The 15,741-nt window shown below is 31.7% G+C and overlaps 6 protein-coding genes, 1 long non-coding RNA gene and 2 other non-coding genes across 9 annotated transcripts; 2 read left to right on the top strand and 7 right to left on the bottom strand.

Annotated features, from left to right (window-relative positions):
* Nucleotides 1-177: 177 nt before the first annotated feature.
* On the bottom strand, nucleotides 178-1,824 carry LOC139089236 (uncharacterized). Its single transcript, XR_011544279.1, has 5 exons — nucleotides 1,749-1,824; nucleotides 981-1,311; nucleotides 732-788; nucleotides 474-531; nucleotides 178-269 (listed from the first exon to the last, which is right to left on the bottom strand). It is a non-coding gene; the product is annotated as an uncharacterized lncRNA (long non-coding RNA).
* LOC139089265 (small nucleolar RNA snR60/Z15/Z230/Z193/J17) lies at nucleotides 600-695 on the bottom strand. The gene has a single exon (XR_011544283.1). It is a non-coding gene; the product is annotated as a small nucleolar RNA snR60/Z15/Z230/Z193/J17 (small nucleolar RNA).
* LOC139089259 (small nucleolar RNA snR60/Z15/Z230/Z193/J17) lies at nucleotides 863-954 on the bottom strand. The gene has a single exon (XR_011544282.1). It is a non-coding gene; the product is annotated as a small nucleolar RNA snR60/Z15/Z230/Z193/J17 (small nucleolar RNA).
* Nucleotides 1,825-2,261: 437 nt separating the features above from the next.
* On the bottom strand, nucleotides 2,262-3,275 carry LOC139089209 (tRNA N(3)-cytidine methyltransferase METTL6). The gene is given in 3 exon segments (XM_070638678.1): nucleotides 2,262-2,320; nucleotides 2,323-2,897; nucleotides 2,957-3,275. Coding segments are annotated over 3 exon segments (825 nt in total). The 5' UTR covers nucleotides 3,148-3,275.
* A 310-nt stretch (nucleotides 3,276-3,585) lies between these two features.
* On the top strand, nucleotides 3,586-8,571 carry HIPP1 (HP1 and insulator partner protein 1). The gene is made up of 5 exons (XM_070638570.1): nucleotides 3,586-3,737; nucleotides 3,807-6,231; nucleotides 6,387-6,597; nucleotides 6,666-6,806; nucleotides 8,096-8,571. The coding sequence occupies exons 2-5, from the start codon at nucleotides 3,815-3,817 to the stop codon at nucleotides 8,246-8,248; spliced, it is 2,922 nt and encodes a 973-aa protein (XP_070494671.1). The 5' UTR covers nucleotides 3,586-3,737; nucleotides 3,807-3,814; the 3' UTR covers nucleotides 8,249-8,571.
* LOC139089217 (U-scoloptoxin(11)-Sm5a-like) lies at nucleotides 6,628-7,583 on the bottom strand. Its single transcript, XM_070638690.1, has one exon. The coding sequence runs from the start codon at nucleotides 7,514-7,516 to the stop codon at nucleotides 6,821-6,823; it is 696 nt and encodes a 231-aa protein (XP_070494791.1). The 5' UTR covers nucleotides 7,517-7,583; the 3' UTR covers nucleotides 6,628-6,820.
* A 254-nt stretch (nucleotides 8,572-8,825) lies between the features above and the next one.
* On the bottom strand, nucleotides 8,826-12,828 carry Strump (WASH complex subunit strump). The gene is given in 5 exon segments (XM_070638540.1): nucleotides 8,826-9,020; nucleotides 9,080-9,520; nucleotides 9,758-11,543; nucleotides 11,546-12,579; nucleotides 12,647-12,828. Coding segments are annotated over 5 exon segments (3,558 nt in total). The 5' UTR covers nucleotides 12,781-12,828; the 3' UTR covers nucleotides 8,826-8,857.
* A 438-nt stretch (nucleotides 12,829-13,266) lies between these two features.
* LOC139088585 (protein FAM8A1) lies at nucleotides 13,267-14,797 on the top strand. The gene is made up of 4 exons (XM_070637857.1): nucleotides 13,267-13,436; nucleotides 13,647-14,215; nucleotides 14,438-14,483; nucleotides 14,543-14,797. Exons 1-4 carry the CDS (start codon nucleotides 13,353-13,355, stop codon nucleotides 14,708-14,710), a joined length of 867 nt encoding a protein of 288 aa, XP_070493958.1. The 5' UTR covers nucleotides 13,267-13,352; the 3' UTR covers nucleotides 14,711-14,797.
* Nucleotides 14,798-14,830: 33 nt separating this feature from the next.
* Nucleotides 14,831-15,404, bottom strand: mRpS18A (mitochondrial ribosomal protein S18A). Its single transcript, XM_070637656.1, has 2 exons — nucleotides 15,305-15,404; nucleotides 14,831-15,240 (listed from the first exon to the last, which is right to left on the bottom strand). Exons 1-2 carry the CDS (start codon nucleotides 15,402-15,404, stop codon nucleotides 14,831-14,833), a joined length of 510 nt encoding a protein of 169 aa, XP_070493757.1.
* Between the last annotated feature and the right edge of the window lie 337 nt (nucleotides 15,405-15,741).

The raw sequence follows: 15,741 nt of genomic DNA, 5'->3' as shown, positions 1-15,741 counted from the left end.
ATGACTGATGATGACTGACTGTAAACACAGATCTTACACCTAGTTTCTGGAATGTCTAATTTATAGGTCAAACCTTGAGTCAGTCACCAAAAAATGCGTCTTATCATTACGGTATTTTTACAGCTGTTTATGGAATGGAATGTGATCACCTGAAACTGAATATAAAACACGTATTCATTTCTTTCTTGATATTCTTGACATTTTATTTAAATTTCTTTATAAAAGTAACATCTTAAGTGTGAAAAATTATCATTGTTGAGTTGATAAGCCTGGAATGAAAGCCAAAAGATCACGTTTTTAATCAAATTGTTCTATAAATTCTTTAAAAGTATAAAGGAATGGACAATATCAGTTAGAGTAATCAACATGGTTGTTTTTATAATTTTAGGGTTCGGTTTCTGAAGAGGGAGCTCATAAGAGCTATTCATCATAGTAAAATGAGTAATTAAGACAGTATTTAGAGTAGTACGTACCTTATAGATCAATTTAAGCGATGTCATTTCTCTAGAAACTCGGTAGTCATCCTTGTTCCTATAAAGTATAATAAATTCTCATTAGTACACTGTAAGTTAACTGTAGGTCTTATTTATTTAAAAGGTTAAACTTCAGATAGGAGCGAAAGACACTTAATTTACATAGTTGCTATTATATGATCATGGTTAATCAGATGAACTATGCATCATCATTCTAGGAATATATATTTTAAATGGATTATTCAAATCCAGACTTACCGAGAATATCAGCTTGTAAACGTTCATCTAAAAGCAGGCATAGCTACACAAAACTGTCTGAAATTATCAATAAAGACATCCATTAAATCCTAATCAAATAATTTAAAAAATGTCTATAAATAGCAATAAAGTAGGTAATTCAGATAGGAGCGAAAGACAAGATGCTTTAAATGAAATCATTATTAAATCATCTGAACTATGCTGATCATCACTTTATAGCATTAAATTTAAATAATTAATTATTATTACCTTGATATTGTGCATATCCATTGATGTCATGGCATTAAGCCATAAGCATGCAAACTTTACGTTCTGTAAGTAGAAAACATGGAACAATTAAAATCATTTAAAGGCTTTAAGTCACGACGATGTATGGTAATTAAAATATTGTTCAGAATCCTTTTGGCATAAGAAATTATACGTTAAAATCATAAAGGAATTCATACAAGCAAGCGTATAGAGTTCATCATTATAAGATTTAGATTCACAATATTATAATTAAATTAAATTGTACATACCTTGCAGTTACGTGATGCAATTTTGACGAGCTGTAAGCCGGTTCATGTAATCAGATGTGATTCTGTAATTGGAAAATAGTAAAGATTAATGAAAATTGCTCATAATCACAGGATAGACTGCTAGATGCTGTCCACTGGAACAATATTCTGTAAGTAGAAAACATGGAACAATTAAAATCATTTAAAGGCTTTAAGTCACGACGATGTATGGTAATTAAAATATTGTTCAGAATGCTAAGAAATTATACGTTTTGAATTCATCAAGCATCCTTAAGATTTGGCAATATTATAATTTGTACATAAGTTCTTAAGAGCTGTCAGCCGGTTCATAATCAGATGTGTTAATTGGAAAATATAAAGATTATGAAAATTGTAACAGATAGATCACTTTTGTCAGCATCCTTTTTGGCTTTATTGTTAATCTTAAGACGTCACCATAGTTTTATATGTATGAGTAAAGTAATCATCATAGAAAGCTATGCTTATTATTAATAATTACCTGATTTATGATCCAGTTAGCTGAATTAGCTAACTGTAGCTCCGATAGGCTCAATTTTGCATATGATCAGCAATCTATAAAGGATAAATAAAAAGACTTGGTTAGAAATTGTACGGATATCCACAAATTTGTTAGGTTTTGAAGCTGTCAGCATCCTTTTTGGCTTTATTATTAATCTTAAGACGTCACCATTGTTTTTATGTATGAGTAAAGTAATCATCATTGGAAGTAATGCTTGTTATAGATTAGAATATTTATAATTACCTTATTTATGATGCAGATATTAGCTCATTTTTGGATACGACCAATTAACCTATAAATGATAAAAATAACCAAATTAGAAATTGTTGGGATATCCAATAAATTTTTAGGTTTTAAAGCAAATCTTCAGCTGGCCGTTCTTATAGATTCTTCAAATTAATTCAGAACTAAGAACATTCATCATATTTGCCATATCCAACGCTACATAAATTGTATATCTTACCTTTTTCCATTTAGATCCAGTAAGCAACTTCATGGCTTGATGTATTTTCCTTGAATGAACCATCGCTTGACATCAACGTCTTCCTTTTGTTAATTGTTCTTCGCTGGATGAAATTGTTTTGTTCAACCTCAAAGCCAACAGATTCAAATATGCTTTTGGCCTCATCCAGTGAAAAGAAGTAAGATCTAGTGCCATCTTGTCGAACATAAAAGTTCTCAGCAATTTTGTTGCCTGATTTGAATCGAAGTTGTGCCATGTCATAAAGTCCATAGTCACGAAACATCAAGATTCCTCCTTTCTTCAACAGTCTGAACAGATTTCCAGCAACAACTTTAAACTTTTCTGGATGAATAGCTGACAATACAAATATCATTGTAATTATGTCTACAGATTCTTCCTTAATGGTTTCAAAAATGGTCTCTGATGTTATGTCGCATTGAAATGCTTTGATTTTTGTCTCATCATACAGTTCGTTCTTTTTGACAAAGTCTACAGCACGTTGAGAGAAATCACAGGCATAAATAAAGTAGCTATTGTGTTTCTCTTCAATTAATGGAAATACCATATTTCCAACGCCGCATCCAACTTCCAGTAAGACTTTATTTTGTTCATCATTGCTTTCAGAAGATCCAGCAAGTTCTTTGAATTCACGAACTGTCCATAACCTAAGAATTAGAAAGCATGTTTTTAGCAATTTTTCATTATTTTAATTAAATTAACTTACCGGTCTTTAAAGAATCTTGTCTCATTACGTTTGTAAAACAGATCCCAATTCTTTTGAGCATCTTTTTCCAGTTTTTGAGCCTTAAAATCAGAAACAATGCGTGAATTTTGCTTTTCAAGCATGTCCTTCATTTCAGCACTCAATTCTGGTAGCTCTTTTACAACTAAATTATTCACAAATTCATCTTCCATTATATGGCAGCTTCTCTTAGCTGATTTTCATTGTTAATTTAATTAAACTATATTGACTAATGTCTAATATTAAATAATAGGTGTGAACAGCTTGAAGGCAGAAATGAGAAAGACCGAATTGTGGCACACTCTCTTACTTGACGACTATTGAACGGTTCTAATTATTCCGAATTTTCGAACTTAACTTTAACGGTTTTCAAAAATTTAAATAGAAATTCCACAACAGAAGTTTCCTCATCGATTTCTCTTAATTGGCGAATTTTACAGCTTCAATGTTTTGATGAGCTTATGTTAAACTCTAACATTTTTCATTTTGTTATATTCAGATAAGTTGTTATGCTTTAATTAATGAGATTTCAAGAAAATTTATTCGAATATTGTTTTAACCGCCATTTGAAATTCAAATCGATCAAAAAATTCTCGAGAGTAAATATTGGATTTAAAAATATAATTTGTAGTTTTGCAGCTATATTTTATTAATTACATGGCCTTTAAGTGCTTTTAAAGCACTATTTTTTGTTAATTATAATAAAGGAAATAACGGAGACGATTGTAAAGTAGTTTAATTCATTTAACGAAGGATTTTAAAGGTAAAACTGATAAAAATAATTTATTGCCTACTTTAATTTCATTAAAATATTTCTTAAATGTTTTTTTAGATAAAATAATGGAAAGCGTATCGATTGAAGTGTCTGCAATTGGAAATGTTGATGAAAAGGAACAGATTAAAATAATAGAATCAGTCCCTAAGAAAGTAACAACATCATTAGAGATTCCAGCAGATCAAACAGAAAAATCCATGATTGCACGTAAACAATTAGATAATTTGACTAAGAAACGTAATAAGAAGACATCTCCAGTCACATCAGATAGTGAAAATACTTCAATAATCGTTGATACAGCAAAGGAATTAGAAGTAGTTCCTCCAAAGCCTGTAACTGCTGCAAAACAAGACACTTTTCCAGAGATTTTGTATGATGGGAAGCCTACTATGCCTAATTTAAGTAGCGCTATCATATCAAAAGAGGAACTGGAAGATGAAATTCGTAAAAAGATTGTAAAATCAGAAACACAGCATTCTGTAATTAAGAAAAGTACAAGTTATGATATAGGATCAATTGAAATTCCACAAGAGTTAATTTTATCAGAAATTAATACATCAGCAGCATCATCAAAGGATAACAGTCAATCCAGTCAATTAGATGAACAGCAATTGATTGACATTTTAGAAGGAAAAGACGATCAGCATGAAGAAGTCGGTCAAATAATTGAAGTTATTGGTGAAAATGGAATGTTTGTAGTAAAAGATAATAAGGACGAGCAAACGACCAGCTATGAAATCATATCTACAGAAGATGAAAAGATGCAATCGACTAAACAGAAATTACTTGAAAGGGAAATTGCAATGAGACAAATTGCAAGCATGCCAACAAGGAAGAACAGAAAGTTGAAGCAATTGCCTCATTCTGCAACTTCAACCCCAACACAGAAACAATCGCTAGTCCAGTCATTAGCGATGGATTGGAATGATGATGATAAAGGCGAGGAAGTAATATTGGAATTAGAGAATGTTGAGGAAGGAGATGGCGAGCCAAAAATTAAAATTCTAAATATGACGATACTTAATGAATCATCTGAAGAAATTAAGTCACCGACACAGATCAAGTCGTCACCAAAAATGGTACAACTTCCAGTTTTCAAAAATGAACCAAAAATCCTCAACAAAAATGCTCCTAAAAATATCGCCCCAAAAATTCTAAATGTTAATGCTCCTAAATTGCCTGCAGAGGAACCAAAACGTGTCATTAAGAAAAAGACCATTTGGGATCCATCTGTTGCTTCTACATCTCAATCTCCAACACCGCCAGTGATTGAGAAAAAGCCAACACCAAATAAATTGCCAATTAATCTACCATCCACGATAACTATTAAGAAGCTCACAAAAGAATCGCTGATTAAAAATGCTACAGCTGTTGCTGATCAAAAAGAGCAACAACAACAGCAACAGCAGCAACAACAACAAACACCTGGAAGGAAGGGTAAAAAGAAATCAGAAATTGACAAGCTATTCCAGGATGAAGGAGCCGTCAATATGATTTACAGTTTAGAACGACAAAATAATAATCGGGATGTGCCTGAAATTGAAGTAAATGTTGATCAAAAATCAATGATTGACAAGTCCGAAGAAAAGACAAAATTAATGGCTAAAGCAAAGACTATAAAACAGACGATAATGAAGCAATCAACGTCACCGCCAGAAGCAAAAGTAACTCCAGTACGACCACAGAGAATTAAACGTGACTTAACGCCAAGTAAATCCGAAAGTGACAGCTCGTCAGAGAAGAAAGGAACACCCGAAAAGACTGAAAAGACCGTAATTGTCACAAAAGCTCAAAAGACTCCAGCTGCTGGACGAAAACGGAAAGTTGACGATTCATGGGACTTTGTTCGAAACGCACAGACAACATGTGATGATGCAATGATTATTCGTCGTCATTCAAACTCATCCTATTCAAGTTCAGCACCAACTAGTCCAAGAAGATTAAGTTTGGATGCAGAGGACACTGGTAAATTTAAGGAAGAACGGAATGGCTTTAAATTTACAAAACCTCAAGAAAAATCACCTGAAATACAAAAGGATTTGAAAAGTTGTGTCGGTGGTCTTGTTGAGGAACTCAGAAATACACTGTCGACGAAACTCGGTAAAGGAAAAGCGACGACAGAAAAGACACCAAAAGGAAAGAAACGTACTGCTGCTGCCAATAATAATAATAGTCAAGAAAAGGAATCTCCACCAGCAAAACAGCGTATAAGTGAACGACGGTCAAATGGAACTGAGAAAGAATTTAAAATAATCAAGGAAGATGCTGTAACTCAAATCATCTTGACTGCTAACCCGCTTACGATCACTTTGCTGGGCGAGATTAAGACACTTTTAGGTCATTTGGAAACAGATGAGAGCTGTAAAATTGTTTTAATTACTGCAAGTGAGGACTTTTCACATGGACTGGATTATTCAACGCTCATTCAGAATACTATCGATAAAAGGAAACAAGCGGCTAGCGATTTAGTCACTGCAGTCAAGTAAGTTTTATAGAATTACAAATTTTTAACGTATTTTTCAAATTTAAAAATTCATGATTTTGTCAAAAAATCAAAATTTAAATTTTTGAAAGACGTTAATTTTTCAAATCTCAAAAAACCGTTCAATTACAAAACTTTTTTTTTTTCTTTTTCAGAAACTTTTTCATATTCTTGGCAGCATTTCCAAAAATAATTGTGTGTGGACTGAAAGGAACGGTGTCGGGTATCGCTGTATCTATGCTTCCACTATTCGATGTAGTTGTTGCTGAATCGTCAACAAAGTTTTCATTACCTCATGGAATGATTGGTTCAAATGTGGAAGGAATTTCAATATTACAAGCTAGTAATAAAATCAATGCCAATATCGTGAGTGTTTAAACATAAAATTAGACGTGCTTTATATTGATAAAATCTATTTTTTTTTATTTGTTTAGATAACCGAACTTTTCTATATGAATGAAATATTGAATGTTACATCAGCATTAAACTATGGATTAGTATCAAAAATTGTTCCTAATAATATGGAAAGTAATGCAAAAGAGATTTGTATGAAAATGTCAACACTATCAAGTCAAGTAAGTGTCTAATACTACCAATCAACTGCTGTCTCCTTCCTTAAACAGTGTGCCTTATAAAATAGATCATTATAAAATAATTCCTCAATATTTTCCTCCATATCCGTTTCCTCGACATAATATCGACAATCGTCTGTATAATTACACGTACATCTTTGAAATATAAAGCCATAATCACTTCTAGCTAGTCCACAAAATTCATCTGTATTGCATTGCCTTAAATCTGAACATTCAAAGTAATCGAATGCTTTAAATAATTTCTCATTTTCTGGAACTGCTTGTCCTTCACGTGAATGATGTCTCCAATAGACAGGATTCTTATCACATCCACATAGTAATTTTGTTGATATATTTTTAATTTGATTGATGTAATAGAATTTTGTAATTTCGAGTGCTTTTCCACCAACTTCACATTCTGGTAATTTACTGATCAGTTCATGGACTGGTTCACAAAACTTCATTTGCGTTCTTGGATTTATTGGTAAACTTCTGTTGTCATTATCGTACGTGGGAGAACAATATCCACCTTCAGGACATTTACATAAAGTTTCGACAACATTATTTGCAAAATATGGCTTATAAACTATGTTGCAAACATCAAATTGTCCACAAATCTTCACAGATCCGTTGTCTGACTTTTCTTTTAATTCATGTCCACAAACAATATTGCAAAAAAATATTAGAAATATTAAATATTTTAAATTTCCCATTATTTTTTAAAGGAACTAATTTAAATATGACACTCGACGACTGATTTCGAAAATAAAGTGTTCTCAAGACGTGAAAATTACTTTTTCTAATAGCTGAAAATTTTTCTCACTTCTCTCATGAAAAAAATGAATATTTTTCTTTCTATTTTTAAATGTTTTTGTGTATATATACGTTGTCGAACATGCTTTAACTGCAGAAATGTTGGAAAGTTGTCTTATGATTATGATGGCTTATGCGCAGCTTAATGGGAATTTGATTAAAGAAAGTTAACGGCTTTTTGAATTTTGAAAATTATGCAAAAAATTTGAATCCTACAAAACCGATAAAAATTTTGAATTTTACAAAACCGTTGAAAATTTGAATTTTACAAAACCGATAATAATTTTTGATTTTTACAAAACCGTTAAAAAATTTGAATTTTATTAAAACGTTGAAAACCAAAGTGATTCAATAGTTTACTCATTTTATAAGCAACATATAAAAATTATTACCGGACCTATAATACTTTTGTTTATGTTGCGAAGTCGATTATTTTGATATCTCAACCTTTTTTCTCTCTTTTTATTTCATTAAAACAGGCATTGGAGTCAACAAAGAATATTTTAACGGAAGAGTTTCTTTCGTCTATCGATCAACATTTATCGAAGGAAGTGAAAATATTGCAACAGCAATGGATAAGTGCAGAATGTCAAGAAAAATTCAAAAAGTATTCCTCGACTGGTTCTTGGTAAAAAGAGAAAAATGTTAAGGAAATTCGGATTAATTAATTAATTTTTTTTTACTTATGTCTGTTAATTTGAATCATTTAGTCTAGACATTTTTTTCACCTTTTTATGATAGTTAAGTTTACATAAAATAATTAAGAAACAAAAAAATTTGAGTTTTAAATTTCTTGACCTTTCATTGTGTCTTTATTATAAACAACTTCCAAATGTTTCTTGAATCATGATTCATGACTTTTTTTTACTTCTTTATTAAACAAAGCAATATATTGTTATTCTTTACTATAAAAACTTAGTTAATTATAAAGGATACAAATTTCTTTTTGTCATTTTATAAAACAGATGGTAAATATAAATATATTTGAATATATTTAATAAACTGAGTTAAAATTAAAACATAGTTTTTGATTAAAATGTATGATTTTATGCTCAACAAGATCACTTGTTGCATGTGAACATTCAAGGGTCCTCGGTTTGAATAATTGAATTTTTGTAACGGAAATTTTGAATTCAAATTTTTTGAAAACAAAATTTCAAAGGAACAGAATTATTCAAATCGAAGACCCCTTAGATCCAGGCATCAAAGCCAACAATGCAGCCTTTATTCTCCACAGCATTTCAATTGATATTCGGTATAACAGTCAGCAGATAATCCCTTTGATCCAATAAAGTCTTTGGAATGATGTCTTCAAGTGTACTTCTTGAAAGTCCAGTTAGCGTCAGCATTGTCTCAATCAAATCCAAACCATTCATTATCTCCATCGATAGCTCGTGCCTTGAACTGTTGAATGTAATTAAAGATTATTATAGTGTAATTAAAAGTTGATCCTATAAAATTACCTCAAATTAAATTCTAGCATTTCAAATAAGCATGTCCCAAATAAATCGATAAAATCTATTAAATAATTATTCTCATAAAATTGTCTCAAAAGTGTAATTAAGCCAAGTAGGAATACATGTCCGTCAATATATCTGTTGCTATGTATAATGTCAATTATATTCTTTCGGTGCTTCATTATCGCTGAAGCATTTATGCTGTTTGTTTTGTTGAACTTGAGAAGATTCTTGCCAAAAACAAGACGATTTAAATTTGTTAACACAAATATGACAATAAAGTTCAGGAATTCGTTCGAGTTTTTAGTCATCTTGATGTAAACCTTTTCTAGAGGATTGTATAGACCGACCATTTCTAGGTGCTTGTTGACTTCTAGAAGTAGATCTGCACTTGGTTTGGGTTTACTGTTGTCGATTTCATGGCACTTCAATTCATACAACAGAGCACTGGATGTTAAGAGTAGGAAAAGAATTAATTAATAATTATTAAGGAATGTAAATTTTTGTTCCAAAAAATAACGGTCAAAATTAATTAACGGTTAAAATATTTTTGAAAACGAAACGGTTATAAGATTTGAATATTTTTAAGTCGTTATTTTTCAAATGTTTTTTGACCGTTAAATTTTCGTTTAGCCTAATTAATTTCTCTTGACCGATAGCACTCATCTCAAAATTCAGACTTACTCGTTAAAGGCACTTAAAGAATTCACTAAATTTCTGCAATTAATCCTCGATGATGTCACCAACTCATGTGCAATGTGACTTCTCCAAATAGCTTTCTGTCCCATTGATAAGATTTGTGGAAGAATATTTGGAAGTCCTTTACTGCATTTATTTATGTATGGCTGATAATGCTTGAATGGATTCTCAACTTTACTTTTGTCCTTTACATTTGACTTTCTAACTTCAAAATCAGTCTTGAATTTCTGCAAAAAGTCTGTCCACTGCTTTTCCTTTAATACTTGCTTTAACATCATTTTATGGATATTCTCAAGATCATCAGATATCATGTATGAATACAATTTATCGATTCCAACAAGTCCATGAACATCAACAGAATTAAACAGTAAATTTGTGAATTTTTGATCCACAATTTCTTGATGACTTTTTACGTCGTACCAGGATGTCAGCAGATCCACATAAATTGTAGTTTTAGGGTCTGTAATTTTGAGAATTTCTCTAGCTAGTCGTCCAATAAATGTTAAGGACGGATCATTAGGAAGCGATGGAAAATTAGGAATTGGAATCGAATCACTTTGGAACTTGCTGAATTGAAGCTTCTTCTTTTTAAATGTGTTGCATTCCTGCTCAACATTATAATTAATTATTCTCATAATCTCTTCCTTCCAGATCAATAATCCACTGATGTTCAGATAGTCCTGGACATACTCAAATGTACTGCGAAGTCCTTTAATGATTTTTGAAAGATTATTAAGCTTTTCGACCAACAGCAGTTCCTTTGAGTTCTTCTGTTGCTTCTCATTAAACTGAAGAACTTCATTCAGCGCTTCCGCAACATGCTTGACCAATTCCTTCCTTATTCCATCTTCCAATAGCTGTTTTGGGTCCAATTCAATGACACCAACGAGTGTCTTCTCCATCGCCATAATTCCGTCCGTAAAAACTGAAATATTGAATGTCAGCATGGCTATATTTTGACGGATGCTCAACTGCGCAAATTCCTTGACTTTATCCTTTTCAAGCTTTTCTGGCAGTTCCTTTAAATGATTTGTTTGTAGCTCAATAATTGACCGCAGTAAATTGAATATGGAATGTGGAATAATCTGAACAATTTTGCGGACATACTTGACAAGCTCATTGCTGTAATATCTCGTAATGCTGACAAATTCTTCAGCACCGCCAAACTGATTGATTCTCATTAAAGGAATTTCCAATGCTGTAGCTAATTTGATGAACAGTGTCCTTAATTTAATTAAAATATTTGGTGTCTTTTGCAGGCTGACATGGATGATTGGAGTAAAGTCTTCAATCAAGTACCAAGCATAGCTGAAATCACCAATAGCTTGTAGATCCACAAGAATTGTGTCCTTTATATTCAACAAATAAATCATGCTGTTGAGTAAGGAAATGGTCTCATCAAGTCGCTGCTTAGCATGAGCATATGACGAGAAGTTGTGATATTCCTGAACTTCCGAGAATGCCTCAATCATCTGCACAAGCTTCTTTTCGACAATTCTTGGTTTCTGCTTTAAATCAAGTGATTCAATTTCTTTGGATATATCCACAAACCATGATTGTAGCTTCTCATTCTTCTCAATTTTCAGGAACGTTGAAGCTTCACCAGAAAAGAACATTTTCAGTTCCGATAACTTTTCAATTGCATCTGCCTTAAAATTATTCCATTTAGCCTCTTTGTTCTCAAGCAAATCTGTTGCTATTTCCTTAACAATCAGTTCCAATTGACTGATATTTAATATCAAGTCATATTGATCTTGGACACTAAATTTTGTGAGTTCCTGACTAAATCATAGATATGCTTTGACTTTTTAGTGAAAATATTCGAGCTGTTAAGGATCCACCATCGTGCTGAAAAGTTACATTCTCGAATGACTTTGACGATCTTTTCTAAATTCTTAAGCAGGAACTCTTCCTTCAGAACTCCTTCCTTTAATAAGCCACGAGTTGACTCAATCATTCGCTTCATTGTCTGCTGATTCTTGACTGTTATCTCTTTTAGAATTTGTGGCTCGAGGATCTTAACGAGTGCTGTTTTAGCTGCTTTATATCCATCCCATGCATCAAACAGATTCACAGTCAATCCCATATAAATTGATATGATCCAGTTATTATAGTAAAATTTATCACAAATTTCCCTCATCCTTGAATGTTGATTCATGAGAGTATCGGGTTGGAAATAAAGGCATGCAAAGAGCATTGATGACTGTGTAGACAGTGCTATTGTTCTGTGTTCTGGTGCTGGAAATTTCTGCATTTGATGATAAATGTCTTCTGACTTTAAAGTTTCAATCACATTACTGACGAAGTTTTCGTCTAAAGGCACACGAGCGAAATAATTTTCAGGATATCCACTTGTTGAACATGATGGCTGAAAATGGATTGTAGTTCCTGTATTTTGTGGATTATAGCTTGTTGATCTGCAAAATTTGCAAACATCGTCAATTGATGAATCTGAATTTTGTGAATGATATCTGTAGTATCCAATGAGTAGTCTCTCTCGTACTTCTCCAGGTATAAAAACATCCAGAATGATCAGCATAACAGCATAAAGATACAGAGACTCACAAATCAATTGACGGCCTTCCTCATCTTGAAAGATTGAATCTAATGTTGTCTGGATGTATGCTCCTTCATTCAAATCATTAATAAAATGATTCAGATTGATGCCATACTCATAAACACTCTCAAATGCTAAATAGAATCTTAGTAAGATCCGGGAATAACTTTCGCGAATAAATTCATCCAGTTCGCTAAGATTCTCGTCGTTTTCGATCTTCTTTTCCTGTGATTCTATTATCCGAAAGTATCTACATGAAGAAAAAACAGTCATAAGTAATTTAATTAAACTGTAAGGTGAATGAACTCTTAACTTACTTAAAATCCATAATAATCTCATCATATTTCTTGTTATCACTGACTTGGAACTCATTGGGAATGATCTGTGATATCTTTAGAAGCTCAGATATGATTGCATTACCAATACTTGTGAATTCCAGTACTTTTTCCATGGTTTTTAACTAATTTTAATTTTTTTTTTAATTTTTATCAAATCTAATGTTTACATTTTTAGCATATTTTTAGATTGAGAAGCAATTTGTCTGTTTGTCGCTTAACACCCCTTTAGAAGAGAGTTTTCAAATATTGTTTGACCGTTATTTTTTAAATATTTTTCAGCCGTTATTTTTCAAAGAGTTTAAATATATTTTCTATCAAAATTAAGTACAGAGAAAATGCGCTATCAAGGATTATAAGTAGTGTCTTCTTTACTCGTTATTTACATTTCGAAGTCCAAAATTGTTTGTCTGACTGTATGTCTAGTTTTAAAATATAACTCAAAAACTATAGAATGTTGTAATGTCTAAAATACTTAAAGTCACTAATTATAACTCACTTGATTATATAAATCATTTAGATCATATAAACAACTGTTAATTAAGACAGAATTCGCAAAAATGTAAAACTAGCTCTAACGGTCGTTTGAATTTCAAACAAGTCACAATAAATTCGAGTAAATAAAAAAACATAAAAATTAATTATCGATTTTATCTAGTTTCTCGGTATTAATCAAACATATTAATCTATGGAAAACGAACAAAAGAATATGGAAAGTCCGGAAAATCCGGACAGTAAGAAGACAGAGCTTTCCAAGGAGAAATATTTTGAAGTAAAGTTTTTTTCTGATGTGTACCTTTTGTTTTGTTTTGAAAATTTAATTATATTATGCCTTTTTCACGGTTCATGGGCATTGTCGCTTATCGTCGCATTATAAAAGCGATTTTTACAATTTCTCTTACCTAATGCAACTTCCAGTAACGTTAAATCATTTTCAATGTCATATTAATTAATTATAGTATTTCTTGATTTAATCTTACAGCTCCTTCAAGAATGGGTTAATCTACAGAATGCTTTTCGGGCAATGACTTATTTTCCTTTACTTAATCAATCATTAAACACTGGAACTGAAAGTACTCAAAATCATCAATCAATACCGAGACCAATAAATACGAATCAGCGATTACTTGGAAGTACTCGATGGTTTGATCCCGCAAGAGCTGAAGAATTAATCCGTATAAATGGAGGATATGACTTAGTTATTAGTCCACTATATAAAAGATTCCTATCAGAAGTACTTGACTGCATCATTTTATTCGTCATTAAAATTATCGTCCTTGTTGTCTTGATTGATTTATTTGATGTGAATATAACATTAGACTTAGACATCGCTGACATAAAAGATATGAAGTTCCTTGAGGATGACTACTCACAATTATTGAATCTAAGCAGTGAATTTATTGTTCTTGAAATCATCACGAAGCTCATTTCGTGTCTATATGAGGCAGTCTTTTACGTTAATTTTGGTGCCACCATTGGAAAATTGGTGCTTGGTATTAGAGTCATTCATGCAGATGCTGTCATTCCATTAGAACAACAAGTCAACCATTCGTAAGTATTTGAAGTGACGTGTGACATTTAAGCGACATAAAGGTGACATATGACATTCAAACGACATCAATGTGGCATATGACATTCAAGATACATCAAACTTGGATGTATTTCAAAAAATGATCGTTGAATGTCAAGCGACTCTTAAATTGTAGTGTTAATGTCACGTCACATGAATTCATGTATCTGTGTTAATTAACACTAATTTTCCTTATTTTACAGTCAAGGCATTCGCGCATTAATCTTCCCAGCAACAAATTTGACATTTGTAAGTATAATTGTAACTTTATCACCACATTAAATTCTAATTAACTAACTTTATTGCAGTTCCGTGCATTGATGAGGTCATTTGCTAAAAACCTAATGGTCACGTTGCTATTTCCAGTATATTTCATGCTATTTTTCTATAAATTTAATCAACTGATTTATGATATGCTTTGTAAAAGTGTAGTCGTTGAGTACAATCCAAATCCAGTGTTGAGACGCAGAAACTAAATTATTAAGACGGTACCAAAAATACATCATGTAACATGAAAATAATAAATATAACATCCATTTTTACTACTTATATTTATCCACGAATCAATCGACTATTTATTAACACTAATTGATTATTCAGCTTGATTTACAGATTGATTTGGGTAATTTTATCGTTTCCTCAAAGAAATATTTGTTGAATTTTTTAAATCCATAGCGCTTTTCTGGATCTTTTTTGCAATTTGATGGTTTCAAAGTTCCCATGAGTCCAGCTTTATGAGCCATTGTGACCATTGTTCCAATTTTCTTCTGTTGTCTTTTACATAATCCAGTGACACGTCTAGGTAACATACATCCATCAGGTCGGACGTACTGTGAAAGGATCAGAACGTCTGTATGTTTTATATCAAGTCCTAAGGTACATTCTGGACAGAATCTCTCGCCGTTTTTCGCACATTCTTTTATTTGAGGAACTAATAATTGTTCTTTGCCTGACTGCACTGTCTTACCTCTTACTGTAACTACATCTTTTTCTTGGATAACTTCGACTAAAAAAATGTGAAAATTTTCTTATTAAATTTTGCTTGAATTTACGTATTAATATTAGCTTACTTTGTTTAACATTTGTAGCTGGTGTTGTGAACAATGTTCTGGCAATTGGATATCCCCAGAAACTCTGCCTAAGTACGATATTTTTGATTAAATTGTTCATGTTTATGTTTGAAATCTAATCAGCCGCCTTCACAGAGAAATTTCGGTGCTTTTACAATATTTTAGCTGAGACACATTTTTAACGAAAAATTTGAATTTAGTTGAGACACATTTTAACGGAAAATTGTTGATCTTGAATTGAAAACGTGACTAAATTGTCATTTTTGAGACAATTTTGGATTTAATTCTGAAAAGTTAAAGCTGTACTATTAAAAATGCTATAATTTACTTTGAAATAGGTATTCAAAATTTGTTTATTTTCAGAAAATCATCATTTAAAACAAGTTACGTCAAACAAAAGGCTTTTTTTGTGCTTTAATTCACTTAATAACTTTCAC

This window comes from Chironomus tepperi, unplaced genomic scaffold (assembly GCF_022539635.2).
Source record: "Chironomus tepperi strain 1889 unplaced genomic scaffold, CSIRO-AGI_Ctep_v1 contig_12, whole genome shotgun sequence".
Taxonomy (NCBI): domain Eukaryota; kingdom Metazoa; phylum Arthropoda; class Insecta; order Diptera; family Chironomidae; genus Chironomus; species Chironomus tepperi.
The sequence above is the reverse complement of the archived record's forward strand: the minus strand, read 5'-3'. Positions and strand labels throughout refer to the sequence as shown.

Excerpts from the sequence above, each read along its gene's own strand:
- HIPP1 (XM_070638570.1), top strand. The coding sequence starts at position 3,815 with ATGGAAAGCGTATCGATTGAAGTGTCTGCAATTGGAAATGTTGATGAA. Across the intron at positions 6,598-6,665 it reads ATAAAATCAATGCCAATATC|ATAACCGAACTTTTCTATAT; the intron begins GTGAGTGTTTAA and ends TTATTTGTTTAG. Across the intron at positions 6,807-8,095 it reads TGTCAACACTATCAAGTCAA|GCATTGGAGTCAACAAAGAA; the intron begins GTAAGTGTCTAA and ends TCATTAAAACAG.
- LOC139089217 (XM_070638690.1), bottom strand. The coding sequence starts at position 7,516 with ATGGGAAATTTAAAATATTTAATATTTCTAATATTTTTTTGCAATATT.
- LOC139088585 (XM_070637857.1), top strand. The coding sequence starts at position 13,353 with ATGGAAAACGAACAAAAGAATATGGAAAGTCCGGAAAATCCGGACAGT. Across the intron at positions 14,216-14,437 it reads GAACAACAAGTCAACCATTC|TCAAGGCATTCGCGCATTAA; the intron begins GTAAGTATTTGA and ends CTTATTTTACAG. Across the intron at positions 14,484-14,542 it reads CAGCAACAAATTTGACATTT|TTCCGTGCATTGATGAGGTC; the intron begins GTAAGTATAATT and ends ACTTTATTGCAG.
- mRpS18A (XM_070637656.1), bottom strand. The coding sequence starts at position 15,404 with ATGAACAATTTAATCAAAAATATCGTACTTAGGCAGAGTTTCTGGGGA. Across the intron at positions 15,241-15,304 it reads AGCTACAAATGTTAAACAAA|TCGAAGTTATCCAAGAAAAA; the intron begins GTAAGCTAATAT and ends ACATTTTTTTAG.